Source organism: Hypomesus nipponensis, chromosome 7, assembly GCF_054491055.1.
Source record: "Hypomesus nipponensis isolate SF chromosome 7, ASM5449105v1, whole genome shotgun sequence".
Taxonomy (NCBI): domain Eukaryota; kingdom Metazoa; phylum Chordata; class Actinopteri; order Osmeriformes; family Osmeridae; genus Hypomesus; species Hypomesus nipponensis.
This window is the reverse complement of record NC_140367.1, coordinates 2947501-2972500: the sequence shown is the minus strand read 5'-3', so window position 1 is coordinate 2972500 and position 25000 is coordinate 2947501. Positions and strand designations below refer to the sequence as shown.

Here is a 25000-nt window from a genome sequence, read left to right as displayed (position 1 = left end):
CGTCTGCTGGCATGAACAGATCCTGGGACTTTAGGCTGGATAAGGACTGAATGATTTAATCTCAATTTACCTTGACAGTATCTCAGTAGCCATGGTTGACACACACACAATCACACACACTCTCACACACACACACACACGCACACACACACACACACACACAATCACACACTCTCACACACACGCACACACACACACAATCACACACGCTCACACACACACACGCACACTCGCACACAATCACACTCACACTCACACACACACACACACACAGTCTTTCAAACCAGTGGTTGTTGGCCACGGTAGTAGGAAAGTGAAGTCAATGTTTCTCCACAGTTTTTCCCATCTTAATATTCTCTGAGATCTAATAAAAACAAATCATCATTTCCTCTGCTTGGATTGTTGGAAAGAGGGAGGAGTGTGTCCCACCTGATTGGCTATTTCAGTACCTGTTGTTCAGGCCTGTTCAGGCTTGCCAGGAAGGTCCAGACATGTGGACTCTCATTCCGGCCTATGTTTCACGATCAGAGCTGTGAGTATTTAGCTGTGAGTATTTATGATCATAAACATTCGTCCATTATCGTGTCGGCTTCGACAGTTACAACCAGCCTGCCAACATCCCCATCCCTAGGAGGATATGAGCTACTAAGACTGGGATGCATTGCAACTGATGGTCACTTGTCTATACACACACACACACACACTCACTCACAGCGCACTTGGCTACAGTTTCCACCAGGCTCAGGAGATGTTGCAGGGAGAAAGTGTAATTGCAGACTAAATGAATGTCACAGCAGCCAGGATATCTGGAGCAACAGAGGAAACTGACTTGGTAAATAGTGCCTCTCGTCTGAAGAAACTGTTTTCCTGCAGCATTGTTGGCTTTGTTAGCAGCACACACACACACACACACACACACACACACACACACACACACACACACACATAAGCGTAAAGACACACCTGCAACCACAAACACGAAGACACAGACACAGATTCTTACCACCCTCATGGTGGTGTGTACATAAAAGCTGCCTGCATTCTACAAGCCGGTATCCCAGGGTAATCTCTCTCTAACGCCCTCTACTGAGGACTCTGTGAGTCTGTGAGTCCTCAGTAGATCGGTCAGGCCAGGCAGCAGGCATCAGGAGAGAGCCACTGGATCCTACAGATCCGTGTGTCCCAGGTAGACTGGCCGTCCACCGGATCTGTGTCTGCCTGTGGCATGCATGCCGACCCCTCCTTTAATGGCTCCATCCTCTACCTCAGCCTTCCCTAACCCAGCGGCATAGAGAGCCATAGGGTTGCCAGGCCACCTACCCAGAAGTGAGAACACGTCTACAGAACCCGCCACTGACTGGAAGTGCCACATAAGCTGCTTAGCATAATTGAGTTCTGTTGAATCATAACCAGTACAACCTGGTTCCAGGGATTTCCCTAGCTCTGCCAGAATGAGGAGAGGGCTGACTCTTGACTTCCTGAAGCAGGGTAGAGATCAGTGGTGAGAGTAGAGTGTTTCGTTCCTGCAGTGTGTGTGTGTGTGTGTAGTTTTTATGTTTTTCTCTTCATCTTCCATAATCTTCCCTGTGCTTCTCCTCTGCTCATCCATCTCTCTACTTTCCTCCTTCCCACTTCTCTTCCTCGTTTCTCTCTCTACCGCTCCTCCTTACCTCCTCTCCTCTGCTCATCCCTCTCTCTACCTCTCCTCCTTCCCTCCTCTCCTCCTCATCCCTCGCTCTACCTCTCCTCCTTACCTTCTCTCCTCTTCATCTCTCTCTCTACCTCTCCTCCTTACCTCCTCTCCTCCTCATCCCTCTCTCTACCTCTCCTCTTCCCCTCCTCTCCTCCTCATCCCTCTCTCTACCTCTCCTCTTACCCGCCTCTCCTTCTCATCCCTCTCTCTACCTCTCCTCCTTCCCTCCTCTCCTCCTCATCCCTCTCTCTACCTCTCCTCTTACCCTCCTCTCCTTCTCATCCCTCTCTCTACCTCTCCTCCTTCCCTCCTCTCCTCCTCATCCCTCTCTCTACCTCTCCTCCTTACCCTCCTCTCCTCGTCATCCCTCTCTCTACCTCTCCTCCTTTCTTCATCCCTCTCTCCACCCTCCTCCTTCCATCTTCTCCTCTTCATCTCTCTCTCTACCTCTCCTCCTTTCCTCTCCTCCTCTCTCCAGTCCTCGTCGATCTGCTCTCATACCCAGTGACAGGTGGGCTGACCCTGTGTGTGTGCAGGGGTCACCCAGGACAGGATGTGACCTGGCTTCTACAGTTACCATGGAGGCCACTTCTCCCTGGCCTGTCACCCCCTATCAACAGTGTGCTCCACTCACCACCACTTCCTGCCTTCTGACAGCCAATCAGATTTCCTCAATGGAGGAAACTTGACAAATAGGGGTGATTGTGAGGAGAGGACTGGAGGGGAAGATACAATCATGTACCATCTATATGGAAAGAGAGAGATCCTTGGGTCACTATGACTCAGAGGGTCAATCTATGCGCTTAAAAGAATATAGAAACTTACCTCTGTTCACCCTGACCCGACCTTTGTATTAACTCTTTCATTAAGATCCACAGAGTGGATCTGATAATCCCTATAGATATATAATCTATAATCCCCATTTCTTCTAGTTAAGGCTCACGGTACAATATCTTTCCTCACTCCTCTTCCTTCTGTGTAATCACTCCTTGCCTCTCTGTGTCATTTTGGAAGCTTTCCTCTGTACCTCATCTCCTTATCTCTACCTTTCAGTGTCAAAGTAAGCAATAGCAGCTGTAGAATGTTATTACCAGAAATGTAAGTTCTCTCCCCGGAGTCAACACATAGTTTACTCTTTACTGGGAAAACACCCAGGATATATGCCTGGGTGGATCCGTGTCTCTTCTATGGGCGTGCCATGTGGAGCTGTGTGTGGATCCGCTTGTATATTGCGAATTTGCCTATTTGATGTGTGTAATTGCACAATTTATCTTCTGGAAAGTACCAAGCGTTGCCATGGAAAGGAGAGAGAGAAACAGAGGGAGAGGAATGGAGAGAGAGATGAGTGCTGTCTGTCTGACTCTGATCCAGAGTGCTGTCTGTCTGACTCTGATTAGAGTGCTGTCTGTCTGTCTCTGATCCAGAGTGCTGTCTGTCTGACTCTGATTAGAGTGCTGTCTGTCTGTCTCTGATCCAGAGTGCTGTCTGTCTGACTCTGATCCAGAGTGCTGTCTGTCTGACTCTGATTAGAGTCCTGTCTGTCTGACTCTGATCCAGAGTGCTGTCTGTCTGTCTCTGATCCAGAGTGCTGTCTGTCTGACTCTGATTAGAGTCCTTTCTGTCTGACTCTGATCCAGAGTGCTGTCTGTCTGACTCTGATCCAGAGTGCTGTCTGTCTGACTCTGATTAGAGTGCTGTCTGTCTGTCTCTGATCCAGAGTGCTGTCTGTCTGACTCTGATTAGAGTCCTGTCTGTCTGACTCTGATCCAGAGTGCTGTCTGTCTGACTCTGATCCAGAGTGCTGTCTGTCTGACTCTGATCCAGAGTGCTGTGGTTAGTGATTGGAGAGTTCCTGGCTGGTGTGAGATTGCTATGGTCCAGCAGATAAGTGAAGGGAGATACATTTACCTCAAGGTCAATCTGGTACACGTGCACGCACACACACACGCACACACACACACACACACACAAACATACAGGCCTCAGGGATAAGGTTGGTCAGCCAGTAAGGTCAATAATGACAACTGAAACACACAGTCTCATTGCAAACACTGTATTTCCAATGACAGCAGTCTACTTCAGAAGGTTGTGTGTTTGTGTGAGACGGTGAATATATATTTTAGTAATAGCTTGGCCTAGTTGTCCAGGTGGACATTTAGTTTGTCCTTGAGCTGCAAACTGGCTCTGTCTCTGTCTTGGTCAGCAACTGCTGTTATAACACACACACACACACACACACTGCAAAGATAAGTTGAGGCCAAAGTCATGGTTGCACACATAAACCTACTCCTTTAAGTCTCTTGAGTGCCTTTAGGTGTTGTTTTTCTCCGTCTTTTTCTCCCTCTCTCTCTCTCTCTCTCTCTCTCTCTCTCTCTCTCTCTCTCTCTCTCTCTCTCTCTCTCTCTCTCTCTCTCTCTCTCTCTCTCTCTCTCTCTCTCTCTCTCTCTCTCTCTCTCTCTCTCTCTCTCTCTCTTTCTTTCTTTGCCATCTATCTTTACCCTTATCTCTTTTCTGTCTCTCTTTCATGTCTTTCTCCTTCTTCTGTGTGTCTTTATCTTCATCTCTTTCTCTCTGTGGGTGTATCATCTTCCTTTTCTTTCCTCCTTCAGTCAGATCCAGCTGCCTCACCCAGACTCCATAACCTGCTCTTCCACACACAGTCATAAACCTGCCTGCCTGTCTCTGCCTGCCTGCCTGCCTCTGCCTCTTCCTGCCTGCCTGCCTCTGCCTGCCTGTGTCTGCCTGCCTGTCTCTGCCTGCCTGTGTCTGCCTGCCTGTCTCTACCTGCCTGCCTCTGCCTGCCTCCCTGCCTGCCTGCCTGCCTGCCTGCCTGCCTGCCTGCCTGCCTGCCTGCCTGCCTCTGCCTCCCTGCCTCCCTGCCTGCCTGCCTGCCTGCCTGCCTGCCTGCCTGCCTGCCTGCCTCTGCCTGCCTCCCCTACCCCCCCAGGTGAGGCAGTTAGGCAGAGAGAAAAGGAGAGAGAGAACACCAGCGGCAGGGAGGCAGGGAGGGAGGCAGGGAGGCAGGCAGGCAGGCAGGCAAGCAGGCAGGCAGGGAGGCAGGGAGGCAGGGAGGGAGGGAGGGAGGGAGGGAGGGAGGGAAGGAGGGAGGGAGGGAGGGAGGGAGGGAGGGAGGGAGGCAGGCAGGCAGGCAGGCAGGCAGGCAGGCAGGCAGGCAGGCAGGCAGGCAGGCAGGCAGGCAGGCAGGCAGGGAGGGAGGGAGGGAGGGAGGGAGGGAGGGAGGGAGGGAGGGAGGGAGGGAGGGAGGGAGGGAGGGAGGGAGGGAGGGAGGGAGGGAGGGAGGGAGGGAGGGAGGGAGGGAGGGAGGGAGGGAGGGAGGGAGGGAGGGAGGGAGGGAGGGAGGGAGGGAGGGAGGGAGGGAGGGAGGGAGGGAGGGAGGGAGGGAGGGATCTGGGGGTGAGTTTGGACATGGACTTGATATGAATAGAAGAGGACATCCTCCTGCTTGTCGACGGCCCCCTGCTCGTGTGTGTGTTCGTCTGCGTCATGGCAGAGATCAGAACCGGAGTCTGATGAATGACCGACTCAAAGGAGACCCCTCCACCCCCCCCCCCTCCCCGCTCTGCACTATAATGGCCTTGTTAGCAAGCTTAGCATAATTGCCAGTGGTTGTCAGCCACTGTATATCAGAGCAACAGGTTCTGTTTTGTGTTTTGAATTAATTGGGGTTTTCGTTAAAGCTGAACACTCGTGTGTGTGTGTGTGTGTGTGTAAGAGAGCGGGTTAGAGACAGATTTGTATAGTGCTTATTGGCATCTAGTACACATACTCTTGCTCCCTCCCTCCCTCCCTCCCTCCCTCCCCCCTCCCTCCCTCCCTCCCTCCCTCCCTCCCTCCCTCCCTCCCTCCCTCCCTCCCTCCCTCCCTCCCTCCCTCCCTCCCTCCCTCCCTCCCTCCCTCCCTCCCCTCCCTCCCCTCCCTCCCTCTCTCCCTCCCTCCCTCCCTCCCTCCCTCCCTCCCTCTCTCCCTCTCTCCCTCCCTCCCTCCCTCCCTCCCTCCAGATGGTAGGCGTAGGCTAACAGGCTAGCAGGTTGCCCAGCCCGTGTGTGTGTGATTGACAGGGAGTGTCCGTTTAGTCTGAGCCCCTCTCACACACCATGTGGAGGGCCAGCGGGGGGCATGTAGCTGCAGTCAGTCTCACCACCCCCTACAGCGAGGCCAGGCACACCAGTGTGTGTGTGTGTGTGTGTGTGTACTGAATGTTTGTGTATGTGCCTGTGTGTGCGTGCGTGCCTGTGTGTGTGTATCTCATGACGTGCTCTCAGCAGGTGGAGGCAAGAAGCTGAGATCAAAGCTGATTGGTCCATGTGGGCCGTTGCCACATTACACATTGTTTCCACAGCTGTAAGCCAGGGTGTGTGTGTGTTTATGTCTGTTGCGTGTGTGAGTGTGTTGGGTTAGGGTGTGTGCGTGTGAGAGAAAGAGAGAAAGCTTATCAGCGGTTGTAAGTCGATGGGTTTCCCAGGGAATCACCCAGGTGAGTGTGTAGGCTGAGTCATCTCCTCACTGGAAGTTCTCCCTGTTCTTTCATCACAATACTGCTACAGTGTGGCACGGAAATACCTGCTGTAGCCTCCATTTAACCAGCACACACGCACTCACACGCAGTCTGGCTCTCTGTATTTCTCTCTCACTCTCAGGAACACACACACACACATCCACAGATTGATTTAGTAATGTGGTTGACTGACTCTGCTGTGTCTCCAGGTTAACCTGCTGGTTTCCATGGTGCGGTGGATATGTAAATACAGGCCGAGTCCCTAATGATCACCACCGCCGTAACCATGGTGAAGATAGAAACTGTGGTTTGAAAACCTCTCGCTTTCGCTTTGATAACCTTGATCTCTCTCGTGTGTGTGTGTGTGTGTGTGTGTGTGTGTGTGTGCGTGTGTGTGTGTGTGTGCGTGTGCGCGTGCGCGAGCAGCGGTGAAAAGCTCAAAGCAGGAGTGAGATGAGGGGAGGAGGACAGCAAGCCTTTTCATTCATTTATTTCCAGGGTCAACAGGAAATGATGCGTTCCTGAGCCCCCCCCCCCAATATAATTGAGGTTAAGCTGGACTGCTCTGCCTTTCTAAAAACGACAGCCCCTATCCCTCTGTCTAAATGTAAGCGTGTTGTCACTTATCCGAGGTCCCATAGACTTCATAGCAACAAAACAGAATGATGGCAACAGTACCGTCTTTGGAGGGAAAACATAACCGTTGGACTTTACGACATGAGGATGATGACAGATGTTTCCACAAACATGGATGTGTGTGTGTGTGTGTGTGTGTGACTTGACAGCTCTGTTCATCTGAAGCTGTGTGGATTGACAGCTCACAGAAGGCGTGGTGTGTGAGGCATGCATGTGTCCACCTCCTCCTGCTCATCGGCTGTCGAACACGTGAATGTACACAATGCACACGTACAATACACACTCCATACACCACAACTACTGAACAAAGGGAGGCTATTTTGAGCAACAGGGCTGTGTGTTGTGTTGGTGTTTGTTCTTGAGGGCCTCTCTGAACCCAGCAGGCCCTAAGAGACGTGCTTCTCTGCTGCCCTGGAAGAAAGTCATGTGACACACCTCAAGTTACATGTAGTCATTTATCAGACGCTCTTATCCAGAGCGACTTACAGTAAGTACAGGGACATTCCCCCCCGAGGCAAGTACGATGAAATGCCTTGCCCATGGACACAACGTCATTTTCGTATGGCCGGGATTCGAACCGCCAACCTTCTGATTAGTAGCCCAATTCCCTATCGGTCAGCCATCTGACTCTGTCTCCAGCTATCCTGTTCCCCTCAAGGTCACTTTGAAACTGGACTCACACACACACAGACACACAACTGGTGGAATACACACACATTGTATCTGTTCAGACATCCACAGCTCTCAGAAACATCTACCTCTCTTAAAGCATGAATACAGACCATAATTGGCAGTTAATTGCTGCCGTGGCAACAGTGCTATTTAAGCCCACACGCCAGGCAACAAAGGCGTTGTGTGGACGAGGCACGGATGAGTGTGATGCTGTTGGATTTGGGCTAGGTGCCTGTTTAAATGTACACACACACACACACACACATACACACATACACACATACACACATACATACATACATATATACACACACTAACACATACACACATACATACAAGAGCCTTCTGGTGGTTCTTAATCCCCTCTAAGATAAAAACAAAAAAACCTCAGTGGTCTACTGCTTGATGAGAACAGCCAATAGACTGTAGAGTAAAACATCCATTATTACACTTTCATCCATCTATCTGTCCACCCATCCGTTCTTCCACGCATCCATCTCCTCATCACTCAGTCCTCCAACCCATCGCCCATCCCTTCATCCATCCATCCATCCATCTATCCATCCAGTATATGAGGACAACAACAATTGGCTAGCTAGATACAGTATCTTAACGTAGCACATAAATACAGTTTTGTAACGACAGCAGGCAGCATTAGTGTTCCGCAAATTGATGCACTTTAAATGTAAGTGGAGTTGATACAGAGACGATAGGAGGACAGTGTGTGTCAGCGATGTGCCGTAGTTACTGGTTTAATCTGTGTGTGTGTGTGTTTGTGTGTGTGTGTGTTTGTGTTTGTGTTTGGAGAGGGCAGAGCAGCGCAGAGATCTGAGTTTGAGGACAAACTCTCCAGACACAGGCTATGAGAGGCCTGGATTATCTGGGACAATTTTAATCTGAAGTCTGGGATTTGGATGACGATGATAACAGAGTCCCTGCTGCCTCATGAAAAGGGATATTTTTGGAGGAACGAACACTGTCACATCCACTCTTTGTTTTCTGTCTATCTCTTCTATTTCTCTGTCTCTCATTCCAGAATGTATTCTGCTTTGTCATTTCAAATGGAGTCGTTGCTTTGTTACCTATTAAGCATGGTAGATGAGTAGAGAACCGAAGCAGCTTCTAATATATCTTTAAAATACAAAATCATATCTCAACCCTTTAACGTAAAAATATATTTAGTTGGTTTAATGTGACTGAAGCCATTTGTTTGAGCTAATTCTGTTTCTCCTTTTATTGTGATTCTCTCCTGTCCTCTGCTCCCTCTAAGCAGTCTGCTTGGTGTGGATTCAGAGCCAGTTAGCTATGACACCATTTAGAGGTGTTACCACTCATACCTGCCAAGAACTCAGCTCATCTCTTCTTCTCTCTCTCATCAACTCTACATCTCTTCTTCTCTCTCTCATCAACTCTACATCTCTTCTTCTCTCTCTCATCAACTCTACATCTCTTCTTCTCTCTCTCATCAACTCTACATCTCTTCTTCTTCTCTCTCATCAACTCTACATCTCTTCTTCTCTCTCTCATCAACTCTACATCTCTTCTTCTTCTCTCTCATCAACTCTACATCTCTTCTTCTTCTCTCTCATCAACTCTACATCTCTTCTTCTCTCTCTCATCAACTCTACATCTCTTCTTCTCTCTCTCATCAACTCTACATCTCTTCTTCTCTCTCTCATCAACTCTACATCTCTTCTTCTTCTCTCTCATCAACTCTACATCTCTTCTTCTTCTCTCTCATCAACTCTACATCTCTTCTTCTCTCTCTCATCAACTCTACATCTCTTCTTCTTCTCTCTCATCAACTCTACATCTCTTCTTCTCTCTCTCATCAACTCTACATATCTTCTTCTTCTCTCTCATCAACTCTACATCTCTTCTTCTTCTCTCTCATCAACTCTACATCTCTTCTTCTCGCTTTCATCCTTCTTGCCACATCTTGCTTAGTTCTCCCCATGCCTGTTATTTCTTTTCTTTAATCCCTTTCTCCCCCCTCTTCTTTTCCTTTCACTTTCTCTGCTCCTCCCTCCATTCTACAATCAACTCTAACCTAATCCCAAAATGTGTGTGTGTGTGTGTGTGTGTCTAGCTCAGGGATGACGTCTGCTATGCGGTGTATAATTGTCCTTGTCCATGCTCTGTCATTATCAGGCTCCTCTAGGGTGTTTGGTTATCTCTCTCTCTCTCCCTCCCCCTCCCCCTCCCCCTCTCTCTCCCCCTCTCTCCCCCTCTCCCTCCCCCTCTCCCTCTCCGTGGTTGTGTGGGGTGTTCCGTGGTCAGGCTCCACTGACACTAGCAAAACGCTAGCAAACGCCACGTTCTTATATTTGATTAAAATGGTAATTGATCAGACTGACTCCCCTAGACCAAGGACCCAGTTGCTGACGTGTGTGTGTGTGTGTGTGTGTGTGTGTGTGTGTGTGAATGGAAGAGCAAGAAATAATATGTGCATGTAGGTGCGTGTGTTCCCTTGCATTGTTCAGTTCCAAATCACACTTCCACAAAGGAGCCGACGTTTCAGTTGAAATGCCGTTCACGAGCCCCTTTCTTCCTTTAAACCACCAGCAGAACGTGTCGTTTTGTCTTGTGCTCCAAAAGGCTTCCGCAGGACGGAGGTGTGATTGTGTCTGTGCACTCTCCTCCCCTGCTCTCATCCTCTGATGAAGCAGCGGTGATGCAGGAGGAATGCTCCTGGTGAACTGTAGGGGGTGGAAGATCAGAATTCTAGAATGCTTTCCTGATCTTTGCGGCGAGGATTAGAGTTGTGTAGTCAGAACTGTGTGCCTGGGGTTCCCTTGGGAATGAGAGGGTGTGTGTGTGGTGTGGGAGGGGGGGGGGCTCTGAGGTTTCTCATCAGGACATCTGAAAGTAAGTCACTGTCACCTTGTCACTCTATTCTAGTCTCAGTCTCTAAAGCCTCTTCTCTCTCTGTCTCTGTCTCTGTCTCTGTCTCTCTCTCTCTCTCTCAGTCTCTGTCTCTGTCTCTGTCTCTTCCTCTCGCTCCATCTCTCTGTCTCTCTCTCTAAGCAGCTCTCTGTCTTTCTCACTTCAGAGGAGAAATGCACGATGTGTGTCTAATTTGTCAACCCTTCCCCGGGGAATAACATTACACACTCACTCACTCACAGACACACACCCCTCCTCTCGACGAGACTGTTAGTAGTTCACAGCCCGCAGTGTGTGTGTGTGTGCGTGTGTGTGTTCTGCCTCAGTGTGTTCGTGCTCTGCTCCAGTGTGTGTGTCTTGGTTGTTTGTTGGGAGATCGCTCCAGAACCACGTTATTCAACTGACTCTCTGGTAACCAACAGGACCTGTCAGCAAGCTGTCTAGGACTGATGCTCAAGAGAGAGACCAATCAATCTGACACACACACACACTGAGTGTTCCTTCCATCCCGGGGCCAGTGAGACTCCGTCACACACAGGTTCTGCAGCAGGGGGAACATCAAGGTCTCAGCAACCTCCCACGCGTGGTTTTCATCCACACACACACACCTACACGTACTCGACCCCAACCACCCCCTCACAATCATGTCTCCTCATTCAAAGCTTCTGTCTGTCTCAGTTCATTCTCACGTCTCCGTTCATTCAGTATTGTGACCCCCCACCCCCCTCTCTCTCTCCCCTCCCCCACCACCTACATCCTCCCTCTCTCTCCCTCTATCTCTTTTCTGGCTGTTTCTCATGTTGTAGTGGAGAGTCGTTAAGCCGTTGATATTGACGTGTTCGCGTGTGAAAGAGAGCGTTCAACTGCTGTTGTTCCCTCTGGGACGCCTGCTTACACAGATGTGTGTGTGTGTGTGTGTGTGTTTGCGTGCCCTGGGCAGGGGGACCAGCTGGCTTAGATGGCCTAGGGGGATATGTGTCACCTGGTTCAGCTCAACCTGGGTAGCAGGGTTCACTAGGGGAGATACAAAGTGTGTGTATCACCATGTCTGTTTGTGCATGTTAGTGTGTGAGTGAGTGCGTGTGTTTTTGTTGTGTTCTCTCTCTTCCCGATCACCCCCACCTCCCACCTCTTTATCCCTGCCCCCCCTCTGTTTTCTCTCTCTCTCATTCACACGAGGAGAGAGACATGAATGAAAGGTCTGCTCCAGTGGAGACAGGATGGACCAATCACCACACTGCCTGTGCTGACGTCATCGCTAGGCAGCCTTTATCACCGCAGAAGGGGCATGGCTGTGGGGGAGGGCGGTTGTGTGTGTGTGTGTGTGTGTGTGTGTTTACGAAGTGTGGATCAGTGTTGTGGTGGCTCTGCCATTGAAAATAAATCCTCTTCATATTAAGACACCAACACTGATGATATCAGCCTGGTGTGTGAACGATGTGTGAATGCATGTGCGAAAGAGAGAGGGAGGAAGAGAGAGAGAATGAGAGGGAGAGAATGAGAGGGAGAGAGAGAGGGAGAATGAGAGGGAGAAAGAGAGAGAAAAAATTTGAGGGGGTGTAAGGAGAGTAAAACGATGAAGAAAAAAGGAAAGATTCCAGACGAGGAGAAAAAGGGAGGAGAGTGGAGGCAGAGAGAGTGGAGGCAGAGAGGAGGGAGGCAGTGAGCGTGGAGGCAGAGTGGGTGGAGGCAGTGAGCGTGGAGGCAGAGAGGAGGGAGGCAGGGAGCGTGGAGGCAGAGTGGGTGGAGGCAGTGAGCGTGGAGGCAGAGAGAGTTAGGGTAAGGGTGTGTGTGTGTGTGTGTACACGTTTGTTTTTGTTGTTCAGTGCTTCACTCTGGTGTGACAGATGGTTCGTTGGGTCGGCTTCATCAGTAAATGGGTTCTTCTGAATGTCTGCAGGGCTATCTGGACCATACCACAAACTCACACATGCACACCAACACGCACACAGACAGTCTCTCTCTCTCTCTCTCTCTCTCTCTCTCTCTCTCTCTCTCTCTCTCTCTCTCTCTCTCTTCTCTCTCTGTCTCTGTCTCTCTCTCTCTCTCTCTCTCTCACGCACACACGGTTTCATAGATGCATCAAATAAACAAACAAATACAGATTGTTTTGAATATGGTACATTTTGTGCAGCGATTGCTTGCAGTGTCTAAAGCTATGAAAAATGGAGAGGGGAGGAGAGAGGGGGGGGGGTTATGTCTTATTGATTGACATAGTAACACACCAGCAGTCTGCTAAAGTATGTGGACAACCAGATAGGAAATTAGATTTCCAGACTGACGAACACACCGTTTACATGGAAAGCAGGGAGAGGGAGGGAAATTGGGAGATGGAAGAGAGGGGGAGAGGGGGAGAGAGGGGGAGAGAGGGGGAGAGAGGGGGGAGATGGAAGCTAATTCAATGAGTGTGTGGTTAAAGTCTCTCAGGTGAACAACCTATAACTGAATGATCAGACAGCAGTGAATTATCCACTCTCCACCACTCTCTTTCAACCTCTTGTTACAGGATAATAATAAACAATAATGCAATTAATATATATCCATCCCTTCCCTTCCCTATCTCTGTCTATCCCTCCTCTCCTTGTCTCTCCCCCTCTCCTCTCTCTCCCCCTCCTCTTTCCCCCTCTCCTCTCTCTCCCCCCTTCTTTCCCCCTCTCCTCTCTCTCCCCCTCCTCTCTCTCCCCCTCCTCTCTCTCCCCCTCCTCTTTCCCCCTCTCCTCTCTCTCCCCCTCCTCTTTCCCCCTCTCCTCTCTCTCCCCCTCCTCTCTCCCCCTCTCCTCTCTCTCCTCTCTCTCCACCTCCTCTCTCTCCCCCTCCTCTCTCCCCCTCTCCTCTCTCTCCCCCTCCTCTCTCTCCCCCTCCTCTCTCTCCCCCTCCTCTCTCCCCCTCTCCTCTCTCTCCCCCTCCTCTTTCCCCCTCTCCTCTCTCTCCCCCTCCTCTCTCCCCCTCTCCTCTCTCTCCTCTCTCTCCACCTCCGCATGCCTCTCTTTCTCTCTCCTCTCCCTCCCCCTCTCCTCTCTCCCCCTCTCTCCCCCTCTCCTCTCTCTCCTCTCTCTCCTCTCTGCCCCCCTCTCTCCCCCTCTCCTCTCTCTCCTCTCTCCCCCCTCTCTCCCCTTCTCCTCTCTCCTCTCTCCTCTCTCTTCTCTCTCTCCTCTCTCTCCTCTCTCCTCTTCTCCATTCTCCCTCCCCCTCTCCTCTCTCCCTCTCTCCCTTCTCTCCCCCTCTCCTCTCTCTCCCCTCTCCTCCTCTCTCCCCCTCCCCATGCCTCTCTCTCCAGGGGGGCTTTCTCAGAAGTGCTGTTGGCCCAGGAGAGGGCCACAGGACGGATGTTTGCTGTCAAGTGCATCCCCAAGAAGGCTCTGAAGGGGAAGGAGAGCAGCATCGAGAACGAGATCGCCGTCCTCCGCAAGTGAGTCTCTTCGTCCAGGCCCCGCCCTCATCACTCCCCTTCCTCCTCCCCTCCCTTACATCTCCACACACGCCCCTCTGTTACCGTGGAAACGGATCGCCCGCTACCCTTTACTTCTGTGTTGTCGGTTTTTTCCCCCCTCGGACATGTTGAAACCTCAGCCTACAGCAGCCCAGACCAAAACAAACCGCCACTTTCATCTCCTCCCACGCCCTCCCCCCCCCCTCCCCGGCCCCCGGCCCCCACCCCCCCACTCAACAGTGACTTTCACGGCTGCCTATCAACACCAGAGAACATATCTCTGTTGAGCGTGTGTCTGCAAGGAGGGCGTCCTGGCTTCACTTGTCCCTCATGTCAAGAGAACGGGGATGTGGTCCTCTGCTCTCTGTCACCCCGCTCTGTCACCCAGCAGGAAGAGACGTGTGGTGAGGGGGCGGGGTCAGGGCAGGGAGAGACGTGTGGTGAGGGGCGGGGTCAGAGCAGGAAGAGACGTGTGGTGAGGGGGCGGGGTCAGAGCAGGAAGAGATGTGTGGTGAGGGGGCGGGGTAGAGAGCAGGAAGAGATGTGTGGTGAGGGGCGGGGTCAGAGCAGGAAGAGACGTGTGGTGAGGGGCGGGGTCAGAGTAGGAAGAGACGTGTGGTGAGGGGCGGGGTCAGAGCAGGAAGAGACGTGTGGTGAGGGGCGGGGTCAGAGCAGGAAGAGACGTGTGGTGAGGGGCGGGGTGCAGAGCAGGAAGAGACGTGTGGTGAGGGGCGGGGTCAGAGCAGGAAGAGATGTGTGGTGAGGGGGCGGGGTCAGAGCAGGAAGAGACGTGTGGTGAGGGGCGGGGTCAGAGCAGGAAGAGACGTGTGGTGAGGGGGCGGGGTCAGAGCGGGCGGCCAGGTGAACTCTCCAGGTGTCTGAGCAGCTCCCAGCAGGCTCCTCTACAGCAGCAGTGTGACGGGGGAGGTCACACACACACACACACAGGTTACCAGAGATTACCGTATTATCCCCTTACAGAATGCTTGTGTGTGTGCTTGTGTGTATGCGTGAACGTGAGCTTGTGTTTATCGAAACGTTTGCGTCCCTCAGGATTTGACCGCGTGACGCACGCAGTGAGCGTGATGCAGACTATAGGTGAATGTCAGTGTACCAGAGTGTGTTCCTGCTCTGTGATTGGAGGGATAGGGGGTGGGGCAGTGATGTAGGGTCATAGTGCGTCAGTCAGTGCAGGGGGCGTGGTTCAATTCGACTAGCTCCTCCCATTCAATTCCTTTGTCCTTCAGTTTTCTGCCTCTGTCAGCGTTGCCTGGCAACCAAGTGATTGACAGGTTTAACCTGGCCGACTTATAGCCGTGCAGAGCCACGCCTCTTCAGGGTTACCAGGAAGTGTTGCAATCTTTCTGTCTTTTTCTTTCTCGCTCTTTCCCTCTTTTTTTCTCCTCTCACTCTTCTATTGCTCCCTCTCTTTCCATCTTTCTCTCTCTTTCTAATTCTCTCTTTCCCCCCCCTCATGATATAGTGATGATGTGTCGTGCCACAGTCTCTGCCCACTCTCCCCTGGTTTATTCTGGTCCTGTTGGTCTGCCATCCTCAGGGCTCTCTGAGCGACACACACACACACACACTACCACAAGGACACTACCACACACACACACACACACACACACACACACGGTCAGTAACACGCAATGCAAGGTTTAAACAGATCAGTCCCAGCCCTGGCCCCGTGTGTTTGAGGGCATTGTTCTGGTCGTGTCCCTGGTCTGTGAAGGATTAGATCTACCAATCAGAGCCTGCCAGGGTCCAGAGGAGAAGATCCCTTCTGTCTGCTGCCCGTAGAGACGGCAGGTAAACACTCTATCCTGCTAAGCCCAGGGCAGGCATCCACTATGCAGACCAGAGACCGTGTGTGTGTGGGTGTGGGTGTGGGTGTGGGTGTGTGTGTGTGTGGGTGTGTGTGTGTGGGGGTGTGTGTGTGTGGGTGTGTGTGTGTGGGGGTGTGTGTGGGTGTGGGTGTGGGTGTGTGTGGGTGTGTGTGTGTGTGTGTGTGTGTGTGTGTGTGTGGGTGTGTGTGTGGGTGTGTGTGTGGGTGTGTGTGTGTGGGTGTGTGTGTGTGTGGGTGTGTGTGTGTGGGGGTGCCAGTCTATGCTCCGCTGCATCCACCACCATCAGTGATCAGACCTCAGAATGGATGCTCTGAACTCCCCACCTTTTCTGACAGTGTGTGTGTGTGTGTGTGTGCTCGCGTGCGTGTGTGCATATTATTCCCGCTGCGCTAACGTCATTGGGCAGATTGCCATTGTGAAGAGGTCAGCTGCACAGATTAGTATCCTCTCACCCACACACACCTCACACACGCACACACACCCACACCCCACACACACACCTGCACACACACACACACACCTCACACACGCACACAAACACACACGCACACACACCTCACACACACACGCGCACACACACGCACACACACACAGACCTCACACACACACACTCCACACGCATATCCCCTGTGTGTGCTCTCCCTGGGTGACGAGCCGTAACCATGGCAAGAGCGGTATTGGGCAGATACTGATCTGGGGTTTAAGATGGGAAGATGGAGGGGTTGAAAGAGGAATCAGGAGGAGGAAGGAGGAGGAGAAGATGGAGAGCTTGAAACAGGATGGATATGAAGATAGGATGATCTTTGGTGTGTGTAGCTGTACAGGTGTGTAGCTGTACAGGACTGGATGTGAATGTCCTGTGTGTCTGATCTGTGTTCCCAGGATCCAGCACGAGAACATCGTGGCCCTGGAAGATATATATGAGAGCTCCAACCATCTCTACCTGATTATGCAGCTGTGAGTATCTGCCAGACACACACCAACACCACACCTCTCTCTTAACTGGATCTCCTCTCTCTCCCCCCTCTCTCTCTCTCTCTCTCTGTAGGCAACTATCTCTCTATCTCTCTCTCTTCTCTCTCTCTCTCTCTCTCTCTCTCTCTCTCTCTCTCTCTCTCTCTCTCTCTCTCTGTCTCTCTCTGTCTCTCTCTCTCCCTGTAGGCAGCTATCTCTCTCTGTATATCTTTCTCTCTCTCTTTCATACTGATACTTTAATCAGACTGCTTGTGGTGGTGACTGAACCAGGGGTGACAGTTTAAGCTCTACCACACATGCGTGCACACACACACACGCAAGCACACACTACCCTGCACACACACACACACACACACTCTTACAGACGCTAAGCCCTCATTACTCCAATTAAATCGTCACTAAGATGGAGGGCTGAAGAAGGCATAAGACCTGAAGTGGGCCCCATGAGTGCTGCAGTAATGTATGAACATTAATAAGACAGATTATTGCTATGCAACACGCTAACCTAGTCACGTGGATTCTGCATTGGAATCAGTTACATATATCATATTGATCTAACCATATTATGTGTGCTCGTTGCAGTGGGATACTTTTAACTTAGTTTTAACTTATGGTAGTGGAGACACGGGTGCCATTCTCCCTCTCTCTTCATTTTTACCCCTTCACTTTCCTCCTGGCTTCTTTCCCTCCCCCACCTCTCTCCTAACCCTCTTTCCTCTCACCTTTCCTTTCTGTTAGTCTTCCTGTACCTTCTCCTCTCCTCCCTCCCTCAGCCCTCTCTCACCCCTCCTGTCTCCCATCTGTTTACACCTCAGGTCACCACTGTCTCCTCACTTCTCTCACCATCTTTCCTCTCTCCTTCTCTCTCCTTCACCCCTCACCTCTCTCCTTCACCCCTCACCTCTCTCCTTCACCCCTCACCTCTCTCCTTCACCCCTCACCTCTCTCCTTCACCCCTCACCTCTCTCCTTCACCCCTCACCTCTCTCCTTCACCCCTCACCTCTCTCCTTCACCCCTCACCTCTCTCCTTCACCCCTCACCTCTCTCCTCGCCTCCTCATCTCTCTCCTCCTCACCTCACCCCCCGCCCCCTTCCCATCTACACCCCCGGAAGGTGACCGAAGCTTCTCTGAAGGCCTCAGGTGTTCGGTGACGAGGTTCCGTTAGCACGGTTACAGATGTCAAAGTTCACCCCCTCTGTGACATCACCGTGACTAGTCTGTTAGTGTGTCCACTTAGCAGGTTATCAGTATCGACTACTTCTAATCGCACAGGTGCTGCAGTGAAGCTAGCGTGCTAAAAGGTTCTGTTTCGTCCTGTTAAGTCAGGGTGTTGTCTTAAGCAAGAAGTGAGAGTTGGGAAAGTATAGCTTAACTCCTGCCTAACAAACACGCACACACACACACACAGACAGACACACTCCAAGACTGAATATAAATAATCCTCTAAGTTGTGATCTGTGCTGACAGGGCTGGTGTGATGAAACCCTCCCTGTGCTCCGAATTTGACAGGTCATGTCTGATCTGTCTGTGATCAGTTAGTCAGGTCTAGCCTGATGCTTCAATCTGAGTCGTGATAAAAGCCCTCCCGTCGGAGGCGATACCCAGCCAAACATCACCCAGACCCGGTCTGCTCCGAGGACTCCAAAGGAACACTGTGGCGAAGAGATGGAGAGAGGGGGAGATGGATGGCGAGGGTGTTGATTAGGAAAGAGAGGGAGAGAAAGGGAGGGATGGGGAGGAAGAGAGAAATTAGATTGAATTCCATTCCCAGAGGATCATTTTATCATCTAGATTGGCCTCTGATGTATTTGGTTTATGATGTAACGCCAATAAAGGGTGATGGAGAGAGAAAGAAGACAGAGAAATAGATAGAGATGGCGGGAGAGAGAAAGAGTAGAGGAAGGGTGAGAGGTGGATAGATCACCAGACAGCAGGGCTTATGTGCAGGAGAGACCTGATCCTTAACAACTGATGAGAAGAGAGTGAGGTATAATACTGTACCATGTATCTACCTCGTGTAGCTCTGCCTCATGTAACCCTGCCTCCATGTCGCTCTGCCTCCATGTCGCTCTGCCTCCATGTCGCTCTGCCTCATGTAACTGCCTCATGTAACTGCCTCATGTAACTGCCTCATGTAACCCTGCCTCCATGTCGCTCTGCCTCCATGTCGCTCTGCCTCATGTAACTGCCTCATGTAACTGCCTCATGTAACTGCCTCATGTAACCCTGCCTCCATGTCGCTCTGCCTCATGTAACTGCCTCATGTAACTGCCTCATGTAACCCTGCCTTGATGTCGCTCTGCCTCATGTAACTGCCTCATGTAACTGCCTCATGTAACCCTGCCTCCATGTGGCTCTGCCACCATGTAACCCTGCCTCCGTGTCGCTCTGCCACCATGTAACTGCTTCATGTAACCCTGCCTCATGTGGCTCCTTATTTTGTTGTTCCGTAGCAACATCACAGAGACTGGCCCATCAGAGGGCCCTCAGCCCAGTTTCCCCTCTCCACACAACTCAGATTACACAGATAAAAGAACAGCTCAATACTGTTTTTAGACGAGGAGAGAGGGAGAGACTGGGAACGAGAACACGACAGGAAAGTAGATGGGAGTCAGATGGATAAGCGGTGAGGGAGTCGGGCTAGTAATCAGAAGGTTGCCGGATCGATTCCCTGCCATACCAAATGTTGTTGTGTCCTTGGGCAAGGCACTTCACCCTACTTGCCTTGAGGGGGGAATGTCCCTGTACTTACTGTAAGTCGCTCTGGATAAGAGTGTCTGCTAAATGACTAAATATAAATGTAGGAGAGAGACAGAAGCATTATGCAACCCTGCAGCCTGGTGGCCTGGCTCTTTCGTCACCAGCCAGCACGCTATTATTCCCACCGTCTGGTGTGTGTGTGTTTGCATGATTACGTGCATCTGTGTGTAGGTCTCCTATGGTTTTTGCTTGTCATTCCCAGCCATGCCCATCCCCTGGAAAATAACATGAGTCTTTGTCGTCTACAAAGAGAGAAAGAGGGAGAGAAAGAGAGGGAAAGGGAGAGAGAGAAGGAGAGAGGGAGAGAGAGAGAGAGGGAGTCAGTAGGGTGTGAGTGAGGGGTGGATTAGCAATTAATTTGCCGTCTTTTTTTAAGGAACTTCATTAGAATTTAACTTTCCACAAGCTCTAATTTGATCTGTCACTGTGACGATGCCCCCCAGATTCACATTGTGTATGTGTGTTTCTCTGTGTGTGTGCAAGGGTGTATCTGTGTGAGTCTGTGTGTGTGCGTGTGCGTGTGCGTGCGTGCGTGTGTGTGTGTCTGTATGGCTACTTCCCCAGACCTTAATTGTGAGGTCTAGCTAACTGACTGTGCTGCACTTCATCTGCATACATGTGTAGCATTTATAGGTATCCAATCAGAACTCAAATCAGGCTGCTCAACTGGATTTCCTTCTTTCACTGATCTGTCAGTTTATGGTGTCAATGGGATTCCCGTTTGGAATGGGATTTGTAGTCTAGATCCTAGATCTGTATAGGGAGTGAGTGGGTGAAAGGAAGGGTTGTAGCTGTTCTGGGTTCCGTTGGGCTGTGGTTAGTGGCTGTGGACACAGCGCCCTCTACAGGAAGACAGGAGGAGGACAGCTCCCCCTCTGGTTCCTGCAGCAACCATCTGTCCTTGAGAGGGAAGACCCACATACACACACACCCTGCACACACACGGACATACACACTCACACACACATGGACATACACACATGCACTCACACACAAAGTGACATATGTGCGCACACACACACATTAAGCAGGCGCAAAACAACAAATTCGATGGTGTTACGAAGTATTCAATGCCTTTTAAAATTCCCAACATTGTCACTGATTTGCTTCCAGAGTTTGGCTCCTGTGCTGTTGTTAAACATGTGATAAGTTCAAATTAAGTGAACGGATGTGTTAGATCTATGCAAGTGGCCCTTAAAGTGGGACAGGTCGGGAATGGCTGGTGTTCACAGTATAGAGTATGATGTACACAGTATATAGTATGGTGTACACAGTATATAGTATGATGTACACAGTATATAGTATGATGTACACAGTATATAGTATGATGTACACAGTATATAGTATGGTGTACACAGTATAGAGTATGGTGTTCACAGTATATAGTATGATGTACACAGTATATAGTATGATGTACACTGTATATAGTATGGTGTACACAGTATAGAGTATGGTGTTCACAGTATATAGTATGGTGTACACAGTATATAGTATGGTGTACACAGTATATAGTATGATGTACACAGTATATAGTATGATGTACACAGTATATAGTATGATGTACACAGTATAGAGTATGGTGTACACAGTATATAGTATGATGTACACAGTATAGAGTATGGTGTACACAGTATATAGTATGGTGTACACAGTATATAGTATGGTGTACACAGTATATAGTATGGTGTACACAGTATGGCACGTTGTACATGGACTAGAGAGACACTCTAAACCAGGAGAGGGAGCTGTGTATCTGAATACTTGGTCTCTCTGCTACACAATATTGTTTCTCTCCCTGTATCGGTCTCGTTTCCCCCCACACCCCTTTTTCTCTCTCCCTCCCTTCCCCATCTCTCTCTCATCTTTCTCCTCCCTCCCCCATCTCTCTCTCATCTTTCTCCTCCCTCCCCCATCTCTCTCATCTTTCTCTCCCTCCCTCCCCCATCTCTCTCTTCTCTCTCCTCCCTCCCTCCTCCAACTCTCATATCTCTCCTTCCTCCCTTCATTTCTCCCCTCATCTCTCTCTCCTCCCTCCCTCCTCCACCTCTCTTCTCTCTCCTCCCTCTCCCAACTCTCTCTCCCTCCCTCCCTCCTCCAACTCTCATATCTCTCCTCCCTTCTCTCATTCCTCCCCTCATCTCTCTCTCCTCCCTCCCTCCTCCACCTCTCTTCTCTCTCTCCCTCCTCCACCTCTCTTCTCTCTCCCTCCCCCATCTCTCTCTCTCTCTCCCTCCCTCCTCCACCTCTCTTCTCTCTCCTCCCTCCCCCACTCTCTCCCTCCCCCACCTCTCTCTTCTCTCTTCCTCCTCCCTCCCTCCCCCATCTCTCTCTCCTCCCTCCCTCCCCCATCTCTCTCTCTCCTCCCTCTCTCTCCCTCCCCCAACTCTCTCTCTTCTCCCTCCCCCATCTCTCTCTCCTCCCTCCTCCCTCCCCCATCTCTCTCTCTCTTCTCCCTCCCCCATCTTCTCTCTCTCTCTCCTCCATCCTTCCCCCACCTCTCTCTTCTCTCTCCCTCCCTCCCTCCCCCATCTCTCTCTCCTCCCTCCCCCATCTCTCTCTCCTCCCTCCCCCATCTCTCTCTCTCTCTCTCCTCCCTCCTTCTTCCATCTCTAACCCACCTCGTGCTGGAACATGAAGTCAAACACACACACACACACAGTCTCAGACTCCTCAGAGATAAAGAGAGAGAGAGTTATACAGAGATAAGGACAGAAACATTGAGAGAGAGAACAAGAACATTGAGAGATGGGATGAGAGATGAGATGCTTATCCAGGGCTAGCAGGGGAATGTACCGCCTGCAGCCTGAGGGGCAGCCCACAGTTTAAAAGCCTCTAATTTGGGCTCCAGTCATAAAGCAAGAGGGCAGACTTAGCACTCAATGTCTCTCTCTTCCACTGCTGAACATCTGTCATTCTCTCTCTCTCTCTCTCTCTCTCTCTCTCTCTCTCTCTCTCTCTCCCCCCTTATCTTCTCTCTCTAATTCCTCTCACCCGTCTCTAATCTCTTAGCTCCCTTTGTCTCTCACTCACTCTTTCTCTCACTCTGTCAGTGTGTGTGTGTTTCCTGTGTTAACTGCCCCCTCGTATGTAGGGTGTCTGGGGGGGAGTTGTTTGACCGTATCGTGGAGAAGGGCTTCTACACAGAGAAGGATGCCAGCACCCTCATCAGACAGGTTCTGGATGCAGTCAACTACCTGCACAAGATGGGCATCGTCCACAGAGACCTGAAGGTGACTGTGGCACACACACACACACACACACACTTTCAGCACACACACCCAAACGGCTTCAGCACAGACACACACACACATACCATCTTAAGACCTTGACCAAGATCTTGAGACTCCATCTCTAACACACACACGCGCGTGCACACACACACAAATACACACAACGTGAACCTTCTTGCCCCGCCCCCTGCTGGGGTGTCTGAGCATGCTCGTCCTGAGGGTCATGACCCATGATGCACTGCTGTGAGGGGTGGCATGCGCTGGTGATTTACTCTGCTCAGCGGGTCGGAACATGCCGGGGCTTCTGGGAAAACACAGACAGGCAGGGGGGGTGGGGGGTGGGGTGGAGGAGGGGGTTGAGGGTGGAGGAGGGGGTGAGAGTGGAGGAGGGGGTGAGGGTGGAGGAGGGGGCTGAGAGTGGAGGAGGGGGGTGAGAGTGGAGGAGGGGTTAAAGAATCTTAACAGAGGAACTTTTACAAACTAATAGAATGTCTTACTGGTCTGTCTCACTCTGTCTCCTCCTACCCCTCCCTTCCCCCCCTGTCTATTTTCTTTGCCCCCTCTTCCTCCTTCCTGCCCTGCACACTTCCTGCAGCCAGAGAACCTGCTGTATTTCAACCCCCAGGATGAATCCAAGATCATGATCAGCGACTTTGGTCTTTCCAAGATGGAGGGGAGCGGTGATGTCATGTCCACAGCCTGTGGCACGCCGGGATACGTGGGTAAGGTAGTCCACCTCATAGTTCCTGTAGTCCACTAACCAACCAGCTGATCTGCTCGTCATGGTCCACATGGCTTAGTGACCGTGACTCTGCGACAGCTGTCTGGGAAACAGAAACGGATGACATATAAACCAATCTTTTCTACTGCCGTTTGTATTTTGTGATCTTCGCGGTTCTTGGGGATTCACCGTGAGATCAGTGTGAATGCGCACTGCACTATTGTGTGTGTGTGTGTAAGAGGAGTCCATCAGTGTGCAGTTCACATACACACATCCTGCAGGATGGGGTCTATTACAGGCTGACTGAGACTGCCCCCAGTAATGCCCTCCCCCCCCGGTGCCCACCCCCAGCAGTAATCCCCCCCCCCAGTGCCCACCCCCAGCAGTAATCCCCCCCCCAGTGCCCACCCCCAGGCACCCCCTCCCTCAGCGCCCACCCCCAAGCACCCCCCCCCCAGTGCCCACCCCCAGCAGTAATCCCCCCCCCAGTGCCCACCCCCAGCAGTAATCCCCCCCCCCCAGTGCCCACCCCCAGCAGTAATCCCCCCCCCAGTGCCCACCCCCAAGCAGGTACCCCCCCCCCAGTGCCCACCCCCAGCAGTAATCCCCCCCCCCCCCAGTGCCCACCCCCAGCAGTAATCCCCCCCCCCAGTGCCCACCCCCAGCAGTAATCCTCCCCCCCCCCAGTGCCACCCCCAGCAGTAATCCCCCCCCCCCCCAGTGCCCACCCCCACAGTAAGAATCCCCCCCCCGGTGCCCACCCCCAGCAGAATCCCCCCCCCCCCAGTGCCCACCCCCAGCAGTAATCCCCCCCCCCCAGTGCCCACCCCCAACAGGTACCCCCCACCCCCAGTGCCCACCCCCAGCAGTAATCCCCCCCCCGGTGCCCACCCCCAGCAGTAATCACCCCCCCCCCAGTGCCCACCCCCAGCAGTAATCACCCCCCCCCCCAGTGCCCACCCCCAGCAGTAATCCCCCCCCCAGTGCCCACCCCCAGCAGTAATCCCCCCCCAGTCCCCCCCCCAGTCCCCCCCTAGCTGCTACCCAGTGTGTACCCAGTGACAGTAGTGGGTGGGGTGCAGTTCGTCTGGGCCAAGAGGCATGCCAGGGTCTGTCATGTCTGTGGCAGACAGGGATGTAGAGACATGGCTGTGTGTGTGTGTGTGTTTGTGTTTGTTTTTTCTGTTTGTGTGTGTGTGTGTGTGTGTTTGTTTTTGCTGTTTGTGTGTGTGTGTGTGTGTTGAACATGAGACACAGATGTTGTACTCTGATTACATGACAGATCCTTTATGGCTGGCGTGTGGCCTGGTAGTCAATCAGATTGACGATGTGACAGACCAAGGCCAGCAGTTAGATGGACTTACATGTATTCATATCCGTGTATTTGTATTTACGTGTTTTCAAGTGGGGCTGAGGATAGCTGACTCACAGCTATTTACAGCTCAGTGTCTACAATGGAAGGACTCCACAGTGATTGTCTTTCACACACAATCACTCACTCACTCTCACACAAACACACACTCACACATACACGCACACACTGTGTTTGGGATCTGTACCAACTCCAGGACTTTGACTTTAAATGGTCTGATCCTGGTGATCCCCTCCCCCCTCCCCCTCCCATCCCTC

The 25000-nt window shown here is 51.6% G+C and overlaps 1 protein-coding gene across 1 annotated transcript in view; it reads left to right on the top strand.

Annotated features, from left to right (window-relative positions):
- The window catches only part of camk1da (calcium/calmodulin-dependent protein kinase 1Da), a 39852-nt gene that overhangs the window by 4614 nt on the left and 10238 nt on the right, over positions 1-25000 (top strand). The window contains 4 exon segments of the mRNA XM_084701360.1: positions 13681-13812; positions 16566-16640; positions 22512-22650; positions 23246-23372. Coding sequence (XP_084557486.1) covers positions 13681-13812; positions 16566-16640; positions 22512-22650; positions 23246-23372 — 473 coding nt within the window.